The sequence below is a fragment of the Salvelinus alpinus genome, chromosome 11 (assembly GCF_045679555.1).
Source record: "Salvelinus alpinus chromosome 11, SLU_Salpinus.1, whole genome shotgun sequence".
Taxonomy (NCBI): Eukaryota; Metazoa; Chordata; class Actinopteri; order Salmoniformes; family Salmonidae; genus Salvelinus; species Salvelinus alpinus.
The window spans coordinates 49,596,437-49,616,366 of NC_092096.1; the positions used below are offsets into that span (position 1 = coordinate 49,596,437).

General features: G+C 44.3%; 1 protein-coding gene across 2 annotated transcripts; it reads left to right on the forward strand.

Moving 5' to 3' along the window:
- The first annotated feature begins 11,392 nt into the window (after positions 1-11,392).
- On the forward strand, positions 11,393-19,507 carry hmgb3a (high mobility group box 3a). 2 transcript variants are annotated; one of them, XM_071334383.1, is made up of 5 exons: positions 11,393-11,517; positions 14,955-15,184; positions 15,965-16,104; positions 17,523-17,697; positions 18,035-19,507. In XM_071334383.1, exons 2-5 carry the CDS (start codon positions 15,035-15,037, stop codon positions 18,191-18,193), a joined length of 624 nt encoding a protein of 207 aa, XP_071190484.1. In that variant the 5' UTR covers positions 11,393-11,517; positions 14,955-15,034; the 3' UTR covers positions 18,194-19,507. The 2 variants fall into 2 exon arrangements, with proteins under 2 accessions (XP_071190484.1, XP_071190485.1); XM_071334384.1 differs by lacking the exon at positions 11,393-11,517 and adding an exon at positions 12,714-12,850.
- The last annotated feature ends 423 nt before the right edge of the window (positions 19,508-19,930 follow it).

Sequence of the window (19,930 nt, forward strand, 5' to 3'; positions counted from 1 at the left end):
ACAGTGGTGATTTAAATCCCGTTATTTTCTATTCCAATGGTGTAAATGCATGTGATTGTGCCATATTACATATTCAGGAATCGCGTGTAGGCTTGTTTTTTAGTGAGGGTGTGTAATAGACTATGCATGATGTTGAACTTTCATTCGCCTACAGCTATTACAGAGGCAGACAGACGCACACACACAAATGCACGCAGACAGCAGACAGACAGACAGACACACAGACACAGTCGTGATTTAAATCCCGTACCTTATTTCCTATTTAGTTCCATATTTCATATTCTGGAAAGGCCTGTAGGCTAGGTTTTTAGTGAGGTTGTGTTGGCTAATAGAGAATGATTTATGATGTTGAACTTTAGTTAGCATCCAGCTATTACAGAGGCAGGCAGACAGACAGACAGACAGGCAGGCAGGCATGCAGACACATTGGTGGTGATATAAATTCCATGTCCCTTTCCAATGGTGAAAAAAGCCAATGCATATTCAGGAATGGCCTCTAGCTTGGTTTTAAATGGTGTGTAATAGACACTGCATGATGTAGAAGTTGAATTGCCCTACAGACTACAGCTGCTGAATGATGTAGAAGTTTAATTACTCTACAGACTACAGCTGCTGTATGATGTAGAAGTTTAATTACTCTACAGACTACAGCTGCTGTATGATGTAGAAGTTTAATTACTCTACAGACTACAGCTGCTGAATGATGTAGAAGTTTAATTACTATACAGACTACAGCTGCTGCATGATGTAGAAGTTTAATCACTCTACAGACTACAGCTGCTGCATGATGTAGAAGTTTAATTAGTCTACAGACTACAGCTGCTGCATGATGTAGAAGTTTAATTACTCTACAGACTACAGCTGCTGAATGATGTAGAAGTTTAATTAGTCTACAGACTACAGCTGCTGCATGATGTAGAAGTTTAATCACTCTACAGACTACAGCTGCTGCATGATGTAGAAGTGTAATTAGTCTACAGACTACAGCTGCTGCATGATGTAGAAGTTGATTTACTCTACAGACTACAGCTGCTGAATGATGTAGAAGTTTAATTACTCTACAGACTACAGCTGCTGCATGATGTAGAAGTTTAATCACTCTACAGACTACACCTGCTGCATGATGTAGATGTTGATTTACTCTACAGACTACAGCTGCTGCATGATGTAGAAGTTTAATCACTCTACAGACTACAGAGTGATTACCTGGTGGTACCAGCGCGCACGACCCACGTGGAGTTCCAGGTCTCAGGCAGCCTCTGGAACTGCCGATCTGCGGCCAACAAGGCAGAGTTCATCTCAGCCTATGCTTCCCTCCAGTCCCTCGACTTCTTGGCACTGACGGAAACATGGATTACCAATGATAACACTGCTACTCCTACTGCTCTCTCCTCGTCTGCCCACGTGTTCTCGCACACCCCGAGAGCTTCTGGTCAGCGGGGTGGTGGCACTGGGATCCTCATCTCTCCCAAGTGGACATTTTCTCTTTCTCCCCTGACCCATCTGTCTATCGCCTCCTTTGAATTCCATGCTGTCACAGTTACCAGCCCTTTCAAGCTTAACATCCTTATCATTTATCGCCCTCCAGGTTCCCTTGGAGAGTTCATCAATGAGCTTGACGCCCTGATAAGTTCCTTTCCTGAGGATGGCTCACCTCTCACAGTTCTGGGTGACTTTAACCTCCCCACGTCTACCTTTGACTCATTCCTCTCTGCCTCCTTCTTTCCACTCCTCTCCTCTTTTGACCTCACCCTCTCACCTTCCCCCCCTACTCACAAGGCAGGCAATACGCTTGACCTCATCTTTACTAGATGCTGTTCTTCCACTAATCTCATTGCAACTCCCCTCCAAGTCTCCGACCACTACCTTGTATCCTTTTCCCTCTCGCTCTCATCCAACACTTCCCACACTGCCCCTACTCGGATGGTATCGCGCCGTCCCAAACTTCGCTCTCTCTCCCCCGCTACTCTCTCCTCTTCCATCCTATCATCTCTTCCCTCTGCTCAAACCTTCTCCAACCTATCTCCTGATTCTGCCTCCTCAACCCTCCTCTCCTCCCTTTCTGCATCCTTTGACTCTCTATGTCCCCTATCCTCCAGGCCGGCTCGGTCCTCCCCTCCTGCTCCGTGGCTCGACGACTCATTGCGAGCTCACAGAACAGGGCTCCGGGCAGCCGAGCGGAAATGGAGGAAAACTTGCCTCCCTGCGGACCTGGCATCCTTTCACTCCCTCCTCTCTACATTCTCCTCTTCTGTCTCTGCTGCTAAAGCCAATTTCTACCACTCTAAATTCCAAGCATCTGCCTCTAACCCTAGGCAGCTCTTTGCCACCTTCTCCTCCCTCCTGAATCCTCCTCCCCCTCCTCCCCCCTCCTCCCTCTCTGCGGATGACTTCGTCAACCATTTTGAAAAGAAGGTCGACGACATCCGATCCTCGTTTGCTAAGTCAAACGACACCGCTGGTTCTGCTCACACTGCCCTACCCTGTGCTTTGACCTCTTTCTCCCCTCTCTCTCCAGATGAAATCTCGCGTCTTGTGACGGCCGGCCGCCCAACAACCTGCCCGCTTGACCCTATCCCCTCCTCTCTTCTCCAGACCATTTCCGGAGACCTTCTCCCTTACCTCACCTCGCTCATCAACTCATCCTTGACCGCTGGCTACGTCCCTTCCGTCTTCAAGAGAGCGAGAGTTGCACCCCTTCTGAAAAAACCTACACTCGATCCCTCCGATGTCAATAACTACAGACCAGTATCCCTTCTTTCTTTTCTCTCCAAAACTCTTGAACGTGCCGTCCTTGGCCAGCTCTCCTGCTATCTCTCTCAGAATGACCTTCTTGATCCAAATCAGTCAGGTTTCAAGACTAGTCATTCAACTGAGACTGCTCTTCTCTGTGTCACGGAGGCGCTCCGCACTGCTAAAGCTAACTCTCTCTCCTCTGCTCTCATCCTTCTAGACCTATCGGCTGCCTTTGATACTGTGAACCATCAGATCCTCCTCTCCACCCTCTCCGAGCTGGGCATCTCCGGCAAGGTCCACGCTTGGATTGCGTCCTACCTGACAGGTCGCTCCTACCAGGTGGCGTGGCGAGAATCTGTCTCCGCACCACGTGCTCTCACCACTGGTGTCCCCCAGGGCTCTGTTCTAGGCCCTCTCCTATTCTCGCTATACACCAAGTCACTTGGCTCTGTCATATCCTCACATGGTCTCTCCTATCATTGCTATGCAGACGACACACAATTAATCTTCTCCTTTCCCCCCTCTGATAACCAGGTGGTGAATCGCATCTCTGCATGTCTGGCAGACATATCAGTGTGGATGACGGATCACCACCTCAAGCTGAACCTCGGCAAGACGGAGCTGCTCTTCCTCCCGGGGAAGGACTGCCCGTTCCATGATCTCGCCATCACGGTTGACAACTCCATTGTGTCCTCCTCCCAGAGTGCTAAGAACCTTGGCGTGATCCTGGACAACACCCTGTCGTTCTCAACTAACATCAAGGCGGTGACCCGTTCCTGTAGGTTCATGCTCTACAACATTCGCAGAGTACGACCCTGCCTCACGCAGGAAGCGGCGCAGGTCCTAATCCAGGCACTTGTCATCTCCCGTCTGGATTACTGCAACTCGCTGTTGGCTGGGCTCCCTGCCTGTGCCATTAAACCCCTACAACTCATCCAGAACGCCGCAGCCCGTCTGGTGTTCAACTTTCCCAAGTTCTCTCACGTCACCCCGCTCCTCCGCTCTCTCCACTGGCTTCCAGTTGAAGCTCGCATCCGCTACAAGACCATGGTGCTTGCCTACGGAGCTGTGAGGGGAACGGCACCTCCGTACCTTCAGGCTCTGATCAGGCCCTACACCCAAACAAGGGCACTGCGTTCATCCACCTCTGGCCTGCTCGCCTCCCTACCTCTGAGGAAGTACAGTTCCCGCTCAGCCCAGTCAAAACTGTTCGCTGCTCTGGCACCCCAATGGTGGAACAAACTCCCTCACGACGCCAGGTCAGCGGAGTCAATCACCACCTTCCGGAGACACCTGAAACCCCACCTCTTTAAGGAATACCTAGGATAGGATAAAGTAATCCTTCTAACCCCCCCCCCCCCCTTAAAAGAGTTAGATGCACTATTGTAAAGTGGTTGTTCCACTGGATATCATAAGGTGAATGCACCAATTTGTAAGTCGCTCTGGATAAGAGCGTCTGCTAAATGACTTAAATGTAAATGTAAATGTACAGCTGCTGCATGATGTAGAAGTTGATTTACTCTACAGACTACAGCTGCTAAATGATGTAGAAGTTGATTTACTCTACAGACTACAGCTTCTGCATGATGTAGAAGTTGAATTAGTCTACAGACTACAGCTGCTGCTTGATGTAGAAGTTGAATCACTCTACAGACTACAGCTGCTGCATGATGTAGAAGTTTAATCACTCTACAGACTACAGCTGCTGCATGATGTAGAAGTTTAATCACTCTACAGACTACAGCTGCTTTATGATGTAGAAGTTTAATCACTCTACAGACTACAGCTGCTGCATGATGTGGAAGTTGATTTACTCTACAGACTACATCTGCTGCATGATGTAGAAGTTTAATCACTCTACAGACTACAGCTGCTGAATGATGTAGAAGTTTAATTAGTCTACAGACTACAGCTGCTGCATGATGTAGAAGTTTAATCACTCTACAGACTACAGCTGCTGCATGATGTAGAAGTTGATTTACTCTACAGACTACAGCTGCTGCATGATGTAGAAGTTGATTTACTCTATAGACTACAGCTGCTGCATGATGTAGAAGTTTAATTACTTTACAGCTACAGACTACAGCAGTTGCAGGATGTAGAAGTTGATTTACTCTACAGACTACAGCTGCTGCATGATGTAGAAGTTTAATTACTTTACAGCTACACTCTCCAGCAGCTGCAGGATGTAGAAGTGTATTTACTTTACAGCTACAGACTACAGCAGTTGCAGGATGTAGAAGTTGAAATACTCTACAGACTACAGCTGCTGCATGATGTAGAAGTTCATTTACTCTACAGACTACAGCTGCTGCATGATGTAGAGGTTGATTTACTCTACAGACTACAGCTGCTGCATGATGTAGAAGTTTAATTACTTTACAGCTACACTCTCCAGCAGCTGCAGGATGTAGAAGTGTAATTACTTTACAGCTACAGACTACAGCAGTTGCAGGATGTAGAAGTTGAATTACTCTACAGACTACAGCTGCTGCAGGATGTAGAAGTGTAATTACTCTACAGACTACAGCAGCTGCATGATGTAGAAGTTTAATTACTTTACAGCTACAGCCTACAGCTGCTGCAGGATGTAGAAGTTGAATTACTCTACGGACTACAGCAGCCGCAGGATGTAGAAGTGTAATTACTTTACAGCTACAGACTACAGCAGTTGCAGGATGTAGAAGTTGAATTACTCTACAGACTACAGCTGCTGCATGCTGTAGAAGTGTAGCACTTTCCTGCAGTAAAATGACCTAGTGGCCTCATGGGTGTAATGTTATTGTCACGCCCTGACCATAGAGAACCTTTTTATTCTCTATTTTGGTTAGGTCGGGGTGTGACTAGGGTGGGTGATATAGTGCATTTATCTATGTTGGCCTGGTATGGCTCCCAATCAGAGGCAGCTGTTTGTCGTTGTCTCTGATTGGGGATCATATTTAGGCAGCCATTTCCCCACTGGTTTTTGTGGGATCTTGTTTCTGTGTAGTTGCCTGTGAGCACTGCTTGAGCTTCACGTTTCGTTTGCTGTTTATTGTTTTTGTGAGTTTCCTTTATTAAACATGTGGAACCCAAATCACGCTGCACGTTGGTCTGAGTATATTTCCAGTTCGTACGACGATCGTGACAGTTATTAATATTTTTTAATATTAAAACTTTTAATTTGTTTTAATAACGCTGAAAATCTGGTGTTTCTATGTCAAACGGTTTTGTTGTATTTCAGTCTTGTGATGTATATAACATTTAATTGTAACGTTCGTCGTATGGAGGAAGAGAGGAGGACCAAGGCACAGCGTGAAAAGTATCCATTTTAATAGAATACGTTAAACAAACAAACAAAATAACGAGAAATGAGAATAACACGAAACGAAACAGTTCTGTCTGGTGCGCACACACAAAGACTGAAGACAACCACCCACAAACCCCAACAGAAAACAGGCTACCTAAATATGGTTCCCAATCAGAGACAATGACTAACACTTGCCTCTGATTGAGAACCATATCAGGCCAAACACAGAAACGGGAAAACTAGACACACAACATAGAATACCCACTCACGTCCTGACCAACACTAAAACTGTCACGATCGTCTTGCTGAGAGAAAGTGGACCAAGGCGCAGCGTGTGCAAAATACATTCTCTTTTATTGTAGAGAAAGGAAAAACACGCAACAAACACTATAACAAACTGAAACAAACGAATCGTGAAGCTAATGACGTAAGTGCACACACAGGCTACAAACGTACAACATAGACAATTACCCACATTAACCTAGTGCCTATGGCTGCCTTAAATATGGCTCCCAATCAGAGACAATTAATGACATCTGTTTCTGATTGAGAACCATTCAGGCAACCATAGACACAGCTAGACACCTATACTAAACACAAACCCATCTACTCTATTTAACCCCCTAAACCATACTACCACCCTAGACACTACAAAAACACATACATTCCCCATGTCACACCCTGACCTAACTAAAATAATAAAGAAAACAAAGAATACTAAGGCCAGGGTGTGACAGTAGCCCCCCCCCAAAGGTGCGGACTACGGCCGCAGAACCTGAAACAGAAGGGGAGGGTCCGGGGTGGCCCCCATCATGGCGGCGGCTCGGGCGCGGGACGAGGCCCCCACTCCACCATTGTCAATACCCGCTTTGGTGGCGCCTCTGGAGCGGCGACCCTTGTAGCAAGTCCCGGACTGAAGACCATCCCAGAGGGCGCCACCGGACGGATGGGTAGCTCCGGACTGAGGGGTAGCTCCGGACTGAGGGGTAGCTCCGGACTGAGGGGTAGCTCCGGACTGAGGGGTACCTCCGGACTGAGGGACGGCAGCTCCGGACTGAGGGACGGCAGCTCCGGACTGTGGGACGGCAGCTCCGGACTGAGGGACGGCAGCTCCGGACTGAGGGATGGCAGCTCATGGCTGGCTGACGGATCTGGCAGCTCATGGCTGGCTGACGGATCTGGCAGCTCATGGCTGGCTGACGGATCTGGCAGCTCATGGCTGGCTGACGGATCTGGCAGCTCATGGCTGGCTGACGGATCTGGCTGCTCATGGCTGGCTGACGGATCTGGCTGCTCATGGCTGGCTGACGGATATGGCTGCTCATGGCTGGCTGACGGATCTGGCTGCTCATGGCTGGCTGGCGGATCTGGCTGCTCATGGCTGGCTGGCGGATCTGGCTGCTCATGGCTGGCTGGCGGCTCTGGCGGATCCTGGCTGGTTGGCGGCTCTGGCGGATCCTGGCTGGTTGGCGGCTCTGGCGGATCCTGGCTGGTTGGCGGCTTTGGCGGATCCTGGCTGACTGGCGGCTCTAGCGGCTCCTGACTGACGAACGGCTCTGACGGCTCGGGACAGACGGGCGGCTCTAATGGCTCGGGACAGACGGATGGCTCAGATGGCGCTGGGCAGACGGATGGCTCAGATGGCGCTGGGCAGACGGATGGCTCAGATGGCGCTGGGCAGACGGATGGCTCAGATGGCGCTGGGCAGACGGATGGCTCAGACGGCGCTGGGCAGACGGGCAGTTCTGGCCGGCTGAGGCGCACTGTTTGCCTGGTGCGTGGTGCCGGAACTGGAGGTACCGGGCTAAGGACACGCACCTTCAGGCTAGTGCGGGGAGAAGGAACAGGGCATACTGGACCCTGGAGAAGCACATTAGGCCTAGTGCGTGGTGCCGGCACTGGTGGTACCGGGCTGGGGACACGCATCTCAGGGCTAGTGCGGGGAGCAGCAACAGGACGCACAGGACTCTGGGGACACACAGGAGGCTTGGTGCGTGGTGTAGGCACTGGTGGTAATGGGCTGGAGACACGCACCATAGGGCTAGTGCGTAGAGGAGGAACAGGGCTCTGCAGACGCACAGGAAGCCTGGTGCGTGGTGTAGGCACTGGTGGTACTGGGCTGGGGCGGGGAGGTGGCGCCGGAAATACCGGACCGTGCAGGCGTACTGGCTCCCTTGAGCACTGAGCCTGCCCAACCTTACCTGGTTGTATGCTCCCCGTCGCCCGACCAGTGCGGGGAGGTGGAATAACCCGCACCGGGCTATGTAGGCGAACCGGGGACACCATGCGTAAGGCTGGTGCCATGTATGCCGGCCCGAGGAGACGCACTGGAGACCAGACGCGTTGAGCCGGCTTCATGACACCTGGCTCAATACTCAATCTAGCCCGGCAGATACGAGGAGCTGGTATGTACCGCACCGGGCTATGCACACGTACAGGAGACACCATGCGCTCTACTGCGTAACACGGTGTCTGCCCGTACTCTCGCTCTCCACGGTAAGTACAGGGAGTATGCGCAGGTTTCCTACCTGACTTCGCCACACTCCCTTTTAGCCTCCCCCCCAATAATTTTTTGGGGTTGACTCACAGGCTTCCTACCGCGTCGTCGTGCTGCCTCCATTCGCCGGGTACCCCTCCTCGCACTGCGCCAGAGAATCCCAGGCGGGCTCCGGCACTCGCCCTGGGTCGATCGCCCACCTGTCGATCTCCTCCCACGTAGTGTAGCCCAGATCCTGCTCCCATTGCCCTAAATCCTGTTGCCGCTTTACACGCTGCTTGGTCCGGGTTGTGGGTAATTCTGTCACGATCGTCTTGCTGAGAGAAAGTGGACCAAGGCGCAGCGTGTGCAAAATACATTCTCTTTTATTGTAGAGAAAGGAAAAACACGCAACAAACACTATAACAAACTGAAACAAACAACAAACGAATCGTGAAGCTAATGACGTAAGTGCACACACAGGCTACAAACGTACAACATAGACAATTACCCACATTAACCTAGTGCCTATGGCTGCCTTAAATATGGCTCCCAATCAGAGACAATTAATGACATCTGTTTCTGATTGAGAACCATTCAGGCAACCATAGACACAGCTAGACACCTATACTAAACACAAACCCATCTACTCTATTTAACCCCCTAAACCATACTACCACCCTAGACACTACAAAAACACATACATTCCCCATGTCACACCCTGACCTAACTAAAATAATAAAGAAAACAAAGAATACTAAGGCCAGGGTGTGACAAAAACAAAGAAAACACAAAAGAACTATGGTCAGAACGTGACATTAATATTGGGATACAAACTAAAAATGTTATACATTTCAACTCTATATCTGACATGCTCCAGGTGTCTTCTTTTTTTAAGCCCATAGCCATGTGTGTGAGGTGTGTACTTTTGTCTCAAAGTAGATATGTGTAAGACTACCAAGAAACACTCTGTGTGACACTGATTTAACCTACTGCAGTAAAAGGTTTAATTACTCTACAGCTACAGACTACAGCTGCTGCAGGATGTAGAAGTGTAATTACTTTACAGCTACAGACTACAGCTACTGCATGATGTAGAAGTTGAATTACCCTACAGCTACAGATACAGCTGCTGCATGATGTAGTGGTGTAATTTCCCTACAGCTACAGCTACTGCATGATGTAGAAGTTTAATTAGTTTACAGCTACAGACTACAGCTGCTGCTGCTGCATGATCTAAAAGGGTAATTACAGCTGTGCAGCACTAACAATGTAGTGATGGCTCCACCTATAGCCCATAATCAATTCCTATTGAATTATAGCTTTATAGCCCTGTTCTCAGATACCAGAGGCTGTTTCTGTTGCTCTACTGTCACCTTGGGTCAAAAGCATGGAGAAAGGAGCAAGGGAGCAAGTGATCTATGACAAATCATGCATGTTTTTGGAAATGGAATTGAGCCCAAATCACATATATTTAAGTGTGGATCAGATACTGTTTGGGTCTCTTGTGCAGTGTGTATGCAGTCTTTTGGTCCAGCCCTACTATAACACACATAGCACACCTTAGGGTAGGTGCAGCTGGAGGCAGTAGGGTAGCTTCTCCCTACTACAACACAACTGGGTACAGCTCCCAAAGAGGACCATTGGCCTCCCCTGCTTTAAAACAACAATGCACAACTCCAGTCCATGAGGGTTGCATGCAGTCCTGCTGATTTTCATATCTCTTCCCTCACCAGCACTTCATTGATCAATATGATTGATTGGTTTAAGAGTCTAAACACCTGGTTGCCATGGTAAAAATCTATCTATGATTAAAAGGAAAGGGCGAAAATCAACAAACACTGAAATATGTGCATCTGCTTTAAAGGGACAGTTCACTCAAAAGGATGTGGCCCACAAGGAGTAGATCTGGAGGACCCCCCTTTAAAGGGATAGTTCAGTCGGAAGTAAAACATGTATTAGAGCATTTTCCTCAAGAGACCATTCCATATAATCTATTCTATAGACTCCACTATAAGCATTAGGAGAAATCTGCAGGTCTCAGTCTCAAATTAATGAGAAATATAAGCACCATCTAACTCAATTTTATTAAATGATTACAACATGGTAATTATCCTACAGTGATTCATAAAATATTATAAACTTGGTGGTTCGAGCCATGAATGCTGATTGGCTGACAGCCGTGGTATATCAGACCGTATACCACGGGTATGACAAATCATTTATTTTTACTACTCTGATTATGTTGGTAACCAGTTGATAATTAGCAATAAGGCACCTCGTTGGTTTGTGATATATGGCCAATATACCACGGCTAAGGGCTGTGTTCAGGCACTCCTCGTTGCGTTGTGCATAAGATCAGCCCTTAGCCGTGGTATATTGGCCACAATGCCACACCTCCTCAGGCCTTATTGCTTAATTATATATAGGCCTACCAACTCCATTAAACTATACATTTTATCACTACATATGAGGTAAAATACAAAACTGTAGTAAAATTAATTAATTATTGTATTATGTATATCCATCCTTTGTCAATCCAATGACTTTACAGGTGTGTTCAGATCTGTATCTGTATCCTACTGTCCTATTTGAACCTATCACCTGAGAAAGAACGCTATCTCCTAACATCTAAAACGATCTCCCGTTGAACCTCTATGTCAGCATACAGCCCGTACCCATACGCTCTACAGCACACACTGCCTACCATCCTCACCCTCTGAACTTATTTCTATACTAGTCTAAAACTTTTCTCAGCGGCTCTTTTTCAAAGGGGTGGGTGTGACCAGGCCTCCGTTACGACCAATAACGAACGAGAAATCCAGAGCGCGTGTGAAGACACGTCCAATCAGCAGTTTGGGAGGCTATTTTGAATCGACCCGGCCGCTAGCCAATCAGGCCGTTCTCGCATTGAGCTAGCGCGAGGCTGTGCAGTCTACATGGGGATAGAGAAGATAGGGGAAAGGCGAGACTGTAGGATTCCAGAATCCAGACTGACTGATCGTTAACAATACAGGTACGTTCCACTGTTATGTTATTCATAACGCAATAATAACATGACATTAATTTTTTTTTACTTTTCCATTGGAATACCTTAAGAATATTGTTTTGTGTTAAATCAGATTGTCATTTTAATGATTTGAAGTAAGATTGTGTTATTTTTAAGTGTTTACGTGTTATTCTAGTGCAATTATAGTTTACATGTGTTTAGATGTTATTCATCTTGCAGGCAAATAGTGTTTGATAATTTTCCTCCCTATAATGTGTGATGTGTTGTGTTATTGACAGAAATCTGCCGAAAATGTTCTTGATCTATTTTATTATCGTTTACAGGGTCATTTACCATAACGAAAATGAACATGTCACTGTTGTTTCGTTGACTCTGTGTTTTTTCCTGATTTTTAAAGTAACCAAAAGTTATTAAACTGTACATTTTCTGAGGCTTGTATTCCTTACACGCATCTCTGCTGTGTGACACTGAATATGGCTGGCTGTAGCCTGTCTACGAATAACACTGTCCTTCTATTGCGAACCAATTTCGATGTCATCTACATAAATACTCGTATATTTTCAGAGGAAATGTTCGTTTTCCTCCCAACTTTATTATCTCTATTCAACCATGTAAAGAAAATGTGAATGTCATCGTCGAAAATTAGTTTTGGAGATTTGTATCGTGCTTAGTCAAATGATCGCTCTCACCATGTAGTAAAATGGCTGGCGATTTAAACCATTGAAGAGAGGCAGTTCTAACACGGAGAAGGGACGGAGATTTTTTTTCGAAAAAAACAATTTCCTACGGACGAAAAATACCACTCTTTATCGTTTTCCATTCGAAATGTTTATCTCTAACTTTCTGCCGTAAAGGATTTTTATTTCCCCCCTTTTTATTCATTTTCGCAACTTCTCGCTTGCACCAGGATGACTCACATAAGAAATGGCTGGCGCACTGTCTTTGTTAACGGATAGCAATGCACCAAGCGACCGTCAGGGGTATAACTTCGGAAAACAGTGAAATGTCACGAAATACGCATTGCCAGTTTTAATGTTTTAACATGAATAAAAATAACCGTCTTTATTTTATCTGACTAGGTTGTTTTGTTTTTAATTAATGGTCAAATTTAGTCGTTATAGCCCTTGGAACCGGAGGGGGTGTGTATCGCTTTGTTACATAGTCAAACCCATAAGCCTTCCTCTCGCTAGACCTACAGAAGCCATTTTATTCAATGGGAGCTCCAGCGAAGAACAGCAAGCTCTCTTCGCCTGTATAGCAGCTAGTACTACCCAATACAAGGCGCTATGAACTGGGACTGAACGCAACCGAACGGAGCGGCGAATTAAAACCAGAAAAAGTAATACATTTTTGGGCAAAGTAAGATCGAAATATGCAAGAAGGTGGAAAATAAACAGGAGTTTCTCTCATGAGAACGCATTTCACAAAATGGAAGATGAATAATTCGCGTTGATGACCTTTGTTTTTCTCTGCCTGTGTAGTTGAAGATTCTCATTCTATCGCAACATTGTAACCAGAGTCGGAGCGCTCGCTATACTATAGCTTGTATGAAGAGAGTTGAGTTCGCGTTGCGTTGGATGCAGTAAAGTAAAGTTTAGGGAGCTGAAAAATATGAAATTAAAAGGCTGAAAATGGCTAATGACAAGGAGGTGGGCGGTGGCGAGAGGAGATTATGGCGGGGCATCCTTATTAGATTGAGATTTAATGTAAGGTATTTTGTAAATATTCAAAAATCCCTTTTAGATTCGAATTCGTTTTTTTTCTTCGAATATTGAATTTATATCAGAGTATGAATTCACATTCCTAACAATGATATCATATTTCTCAAATAGTTAGTAGTTAAATAATTGTAAGTATTTTTGAGAAATTAAAAGAAAACACTTTAAATAATGCAATCGTATTACATTGTAATTACATAGTACATTGTACAACATAATAACAAATCAAAAACAGACATCAGAACAGCACACAGACTCCTAGACACATTTTTTAAAATACATATAATTTCCTTAATTCCACATTTTCCTTAATTCCAAGACTCCTTGAGCAATTTCTTCTTCAGTGTCACACCCACAGAATGCTAATGCATTCCAACCAATTCTAATTATTGAGCTAATTGGAACTCATTCAGATTTTATAACTCATTCTAAGTCTAGAACTCGTTCTTATTCTAGAACTCGTTCTAAATTCGAATTCCCTGGTTCCCGTCTATGGTTCCACCATACTATGAAGTTGACCTTCACTTGGTGGCTAATGATGTTAAATGAATATAATAGATGTTGCGTAATCAAATTATGTCTAAATTAGTCTATTAATTTTTACAAACCAATATAGAGACTTTAACAAATGTTATCAAACCTTGATTGAATAATCATAAAAAATGAAAATGCCATGGCCAATGTACACTGAACAAAAATATAAATGCAAGATGTAGTGAGCATTTCTCCTTTGCCAAGATAATCCATCCACCCGACAGGTGTGGCATATCAAGAAGCTGATTAAACAGCATGAATAATTACATAGGTGCACCTTGTGCGGGGGACGATAAGAGGCCACTCTAAAATGTGCAGTTTTGTCACCAACACAATGCCACAGATGTTTCAAGTTTTGAGTGAGTGTGCAACTTGCATGCTGACTGCAGGGATGTTCACCAGAGCTGTTTCCAGAGAATTGAATGTACATTTCTCTACCATAAGCTGCGTCCAATGCCATTTTAGAGAATTTGGCAGTACGTCCAACTGGTGGCAATTTGAATGCACAGAGATACCGTGACGAGATCCTGAGGCCCATTGTCGTGCCATTCCTCGGCTGCCTTCACATCATGTTTCAGCATGATAATGCACTGCCACATGTCACAAGGATCTGTACACAATTTCTGGAAGCTGGAAATGTCCCAGTTCTTCCATGGCCTGCATACTCACCAGAAATGTCACCTATTGAGCATATTTGGGATGCTCTGGATCGATGTGTATGACAGCGTGTTCCAGTTCCCGCCAATATCCAGTAACTTCGCACAGCCATTGAAGAGGAGTGGGACAACATTCCACAGGCAACAATCAACAGCCTGATCAACTGTATGCGAAGGAGATGTGTCGCGCTGCATGGGGCAAATGGTGGTCACACCAGATACTGACTGGTTTTCTGATCCATGCCCCTACCTTTTTTTAGGTATCTGTGACCAACAGGTTGCATATCTGTATTCAAAGTCCATAGATTAGGGAAATCCATAGATTAGGGCCTAATTTATTTATTTCAATTGACTGATTTCCTTATATGAACTGTAACTAAATTGTTACATGTTGCGTTTATATTTTTGTTCAGTATACTTTGGCAGTTGCATCACCTGATAAAAAAATATATATTTTGTTTACTTTCCCAGCAAAAATCGAACCACACCATTGAATGAACCGATATCCATCTTCTCTCCACTCTCCCCTCTCCAGATACTGACCCAATCAACCACCTGACCAATTAACCAATAAACGAGTTCCACAACGCCGCTAGGCCCCGCCCAGTGACCAGGATGGCTAAAGGCACCCCAGGGAAGCCCAAAGGCAAGATGTCTGCCTACGCCTACTTCGTTCAGACATGCCGAGAGGAGCACAAGAAGAAGAGTCCCGAGATACCTGTCAACTTTTCTGAGTTTTCCAAGAAGTGCTCCGGACGATGGAAGGTGAGGATAGAATATAATAGAATGGATCTTTATTGTCCTTCCGAGAATGCGATTGATTGATGGTGGGTAGGTGGATGGTTGATTCATTGATTCATTGATGGGTAGACAGATGATTGGGTGGTTGATTGATTGATTGTTTGATTGGTAATTGATGAACGATGATGACATTTATTTTTCTTCAAGAGGAAATTATTTTCACAGCTCACAAGTCACTGTATAGACATGATGATGACAAGATGAGATAGTCGATTTTCGAGTTTACATCTCTTAATACTACATTTGGTTATTGGTACGGAGCTAAATTAAATTCAATCAATCTTTTGTTTCCAAATCTATTGTTCCCATAAAGGACACGTTTGACAAACCAACTGGTAGACTACAAGCTGGTTGGTACTGTACAAGTCAAGAATGGCAAGTTATTTGGTAACGAAGGAGCAGTTACATATTCCTCACTTGAGGTGGCGCAACAAGACCAAACATGTACTCAATGATGTCATGCTGACTTAGCATGCAATGTAAATTATGTAAAAAAATAAAAATAAAAAATGGAACAGAAAACACAAAAATACTGGTGTCTTATATTGAAGGACAAGTCCAGGTAGCCCCTCAAGGGTACAGGGTTAAGTCTATTTGTCATGTATAAAAAATACTATGAAACGCTCGCTCACAACACAAGCGACCTTGCATAAGACCTTTTTTTGTTTGGTGCTTAATGAACACAGCCCGTGTGTCCGTCTACTGGTGGGAATGTTTTAAGTGGTATAAATGTGATTTTTGCAGACGATGTCTGGCAAAGAGAAGGGGAAGTTTGAGGACATGGCAAAGCAGGATAAGGTGCGCTATGACAACGAGATGATGCACTTTGCCCCTGGTGGCAAGAAGGGAAGGAAGAAGGACCCCAACGCACCAAAGAGGCCCCCGTATGTACCACACACACAAATACACACACACATACAGTATTCATACCCCTTGACATATTCCACATGTTGTTGTGTTACAGCCTGTTACACCCATCTACACACAATACCCATAATGACAAAGTGAAAACATGTTTTTAGAAATATTTGAAAATGTATTGCAAATTAAATACAGAATTATCTCATTTACATAAGTATTCAGACCCCTGAGTCAATACATGTTAGAATCACCTTTGGCAGTGATTTCTGGGTAAGTTCCTAAGAGCCTTGCACACCTGGATTGTATAATATTTGCACATTATTCTTTTAAAAATTCTTCGAGCTCTGTCAAATTGGTTGTTGTTCATTGCTAGACAGCCATTTTCAAGCCTTGCCAAAGATTTTCAATCCGATTTAAGTCAAAACTGTAACTAGGCCACTCAGGATCATTAAATGTCATCTTGGTAAGCAACTCCAGTGTAGATTTGGCCTTGTGCTTTAGGTTATTGTCCTGCTGAAAGGTGAATTTGTCTCCCAGTGTCTGTTTTACAGCAGACTGAACCAGGTTTCCTCTAGGATTTTGCTGGTGCTTAGCTCTATTCCGTTCTTTTTATCTGAAAAAGTTAGAAAGGATGCCTGTATCTTTGTAGTGACTGGGTGTATTGATACACCATCCAAAGTTGAATTAATAACTTCATCATGCTCAAAGGGATATTCAACTTCACCATGCTCAAAGGGATATTTTATTTTTTATCCATCTACCAATAGGTGCCCTTCTTTGCGAGGCATTAGAAAATCTCCCTGTTTTTTGTGGTTGAAATTCACTGCTCGACTAAGGGACCTTACAGATAATTGTATGTGTGGGGTACAGAGATGTGGTAGTCATTCCAAAATCATGTTAAACACTATTATTGCACAAAGAGTGAGTCCATGCAACTTATTATGTGACTTGTTAAGCCATTTTTATGTATTATTCCACTTTGACACAATGGGTTATTGTGTGTAGGCCAGTGGCATTTAGCAAATTTTTACTCCTGAACTTATTTAGGTTTGCCATAACAAAAGGGTTGAATACTTATTGACTCAAGACGTTTCAGCTTTTCATTTTTTATGAATTTCTTAAAATGTCTTAAAAACATAATTCTACATTATGGGGTATTGTGTATAGGCCAGTGACACAACATCTCAATTGAATACATTTTATATTCAGGATGTAACACAACAAAATGTGGGAAAAGTCAAGGGGTGTGAATACTTTCTGAAGGCACTGTATATGACTGGACGGACAGACGGGCGGACAGATAGACACGCAACACACTACTTAGCTCGTGTTTATATCAATACTCACATAAGACGTCACATCGCCCAAAATGACAAAAGAAAATCCATACTAGTAAATAAATGAATATTGTACCTTAAAAAAAAAAATCCTTTCTCCCTAGATCTGGTTTCTTCATCTTCTGCGCGGACCACCGGCCCAAGATCAAGGCCCAGCATCCCAGCCTGGGGATAGGGGACGTGGCCAAGAAACTAGGCGAGCAATGGAACAACCTGACTGATGCTACTAAACAGCCCTACCTGATCAAGGCCAACAAACTCAAAGACAAGTACCAGAAGGTAGAAGAACCACCTGTGTATTAGTTATTTAATTAGTACTTAAAAAAAAAAATCTGATCCTCTTTCATTTAGGATAAGCTGCTCTTCCTTGGGGTCCAAACAAACCACACACCTACAGAACCAAGATGCTATACCTTTCTATCGATTCGTCTCGAAAGGAGATAAGGGGAGGAAGCCACCTTAGAGATGTATCCATAGTGCTTGTAAACTGAATTCAGTAGTATTCTATGTCTGACAACACATGATAACAAGATAGTAATATAATATGATACTGATAATAACACATTTGACTCCCTCCCTCCCTCCTCTCTCTCTATCTGTCTCTCTCTCTTTCCAGGACGTGGCTGACTATAAGTCCGGTAAGGGGAAGGTGGGTGCTCCGAGCATGGTGATGGCCCCTAAACCCACGACGAAGAGTAATATGGATGACGATGATGATGATGACGACGAGGAAGATGAGGAGGAGGATGAGGAGGAGGAGGAGGATGACGAGTAGACCCAACCGCGTTCTGTTTTGTGTGTTGTGTTATTATGATGAAGACGAAGATGATGACGACGATGGCCATGATTATTAAGTGATGCAGGGGGTATTTTTTCAGTTTGAAATGCGATTTGTAGGGGTTAGAGGAAGAAACACTGGTGATATCTTTGTGTTGCTTAATTACGTTGCTCCGCCCCTGCCACACTTCCCTCCTCCCCACTCTTTGTTGTTTTGACTTTGTCACTATGTTGATTTTGTGTAAACCGCTTACACAAAGTTCTCTATATAACACTGAGTCCAGTTAAGAATTTGAGACTGTACATTACTACGGCAACTGTGATTGAACTCAAAGCAGATCCCTAATAATCCCCCCAACAGCTGTGTGTGTGCACATGTGCACGTGTGTGTGTGTTACTGTGTCCATTTCACCAGCACTGTCCAGTGTCTTCCTCAAAACCCTCATAGCATTGTCACTATACTGGGTGTACATCGATTCAACGGAGAAGCATTTAAAACCAGTAGTAGCATTGCGGCAAAACATCATTCTGTTTTTGGCTGTGCGTCCCAAATGGCACCATAATCCCTATACAGTGCACTACATTTGACCTGGGCTCGTAGGGAATCCCATAGAGCTCTGGTCAAAAGTAGTGCACTATATAGGGAATAGGGTGTCGTTTGGGAGGCACACATCGTTTAAAAAAAAAAAGAATGTGTAAGGTGGTGTGTTACTGTATATGGTTGATTTAGACTTAGTCCTTGTTTTTCCCGTTTAACAAAAAAAATGGAGGCCTCCGGATGTAAGGGATATCAGATTGCACATATCTAGTAGTGGTGTTGTTGGTGTAGCTAGGTGGCTGTGTGTGTAGCTGTGTGTTGGTTGTTGCACCAGGAAGTGTTGTAATCGTGAAAGTCGAACTCACTGTTCAACAGCCTCCCATGTAAACAAACAGCCATGGCTGGTTAGCTAGTACACGCTGGCTAACAGTGATTTCACACTACAACTCACTCATTGTCTGGGGTAATTCCTAACTTCCATTTAAGTCAAATTTTCACCTAGTCATGTAACAGAGGAGGGTGGATACCATCCATCCAACGGTATTTAATGGAAACTATTATCTCCCTTTTGGCTAAGTGCACTTTTACTATTAACCGTTCGTTCATTGTTACAAGATCTTCTCACGGTTTAAAACACGACACACTGAGTGAAAAAGCACGGCTGTTGACTATTATAATAAACCTGTACTTATCTGTATCTAAGATGATTTTTTTCTTTTTTGTATGTTTTAGAAAAGCTACGTTTGCTATTATTATTAAAGTATGACATTTTTACATGTGGTGTTATGTATTAATGATTTCCATCCAAGCCATCTAAACTTGCTCCACACTCATCTGCCAAAAAAGTGAACATCCCCACCTATAACACATGTGTTATTATTATAAAAAGAGTTGTCTGGATATTATAACTAAAAGTGAATCAACAATAAAGAGAACATCATTTGCCATTTGAACTCTATACTTTACTCTCAAAATAATTATCCTGCTGGTCAAATACCTGACTTATTCCATCTCAACCTACAGGTTTGACAACAGAATATTCTAACAAATAATTACAACTTCATATTTTTTACATTACATATTGCTGATTAATTAATGTGATATAGGTCACTCTAGGAAAAATCCTAGAATTCACCTTAAATCCTCATTTTTACAGGTAATCATAATTTTACTCCCACATGTCCTACAGTGTTATTA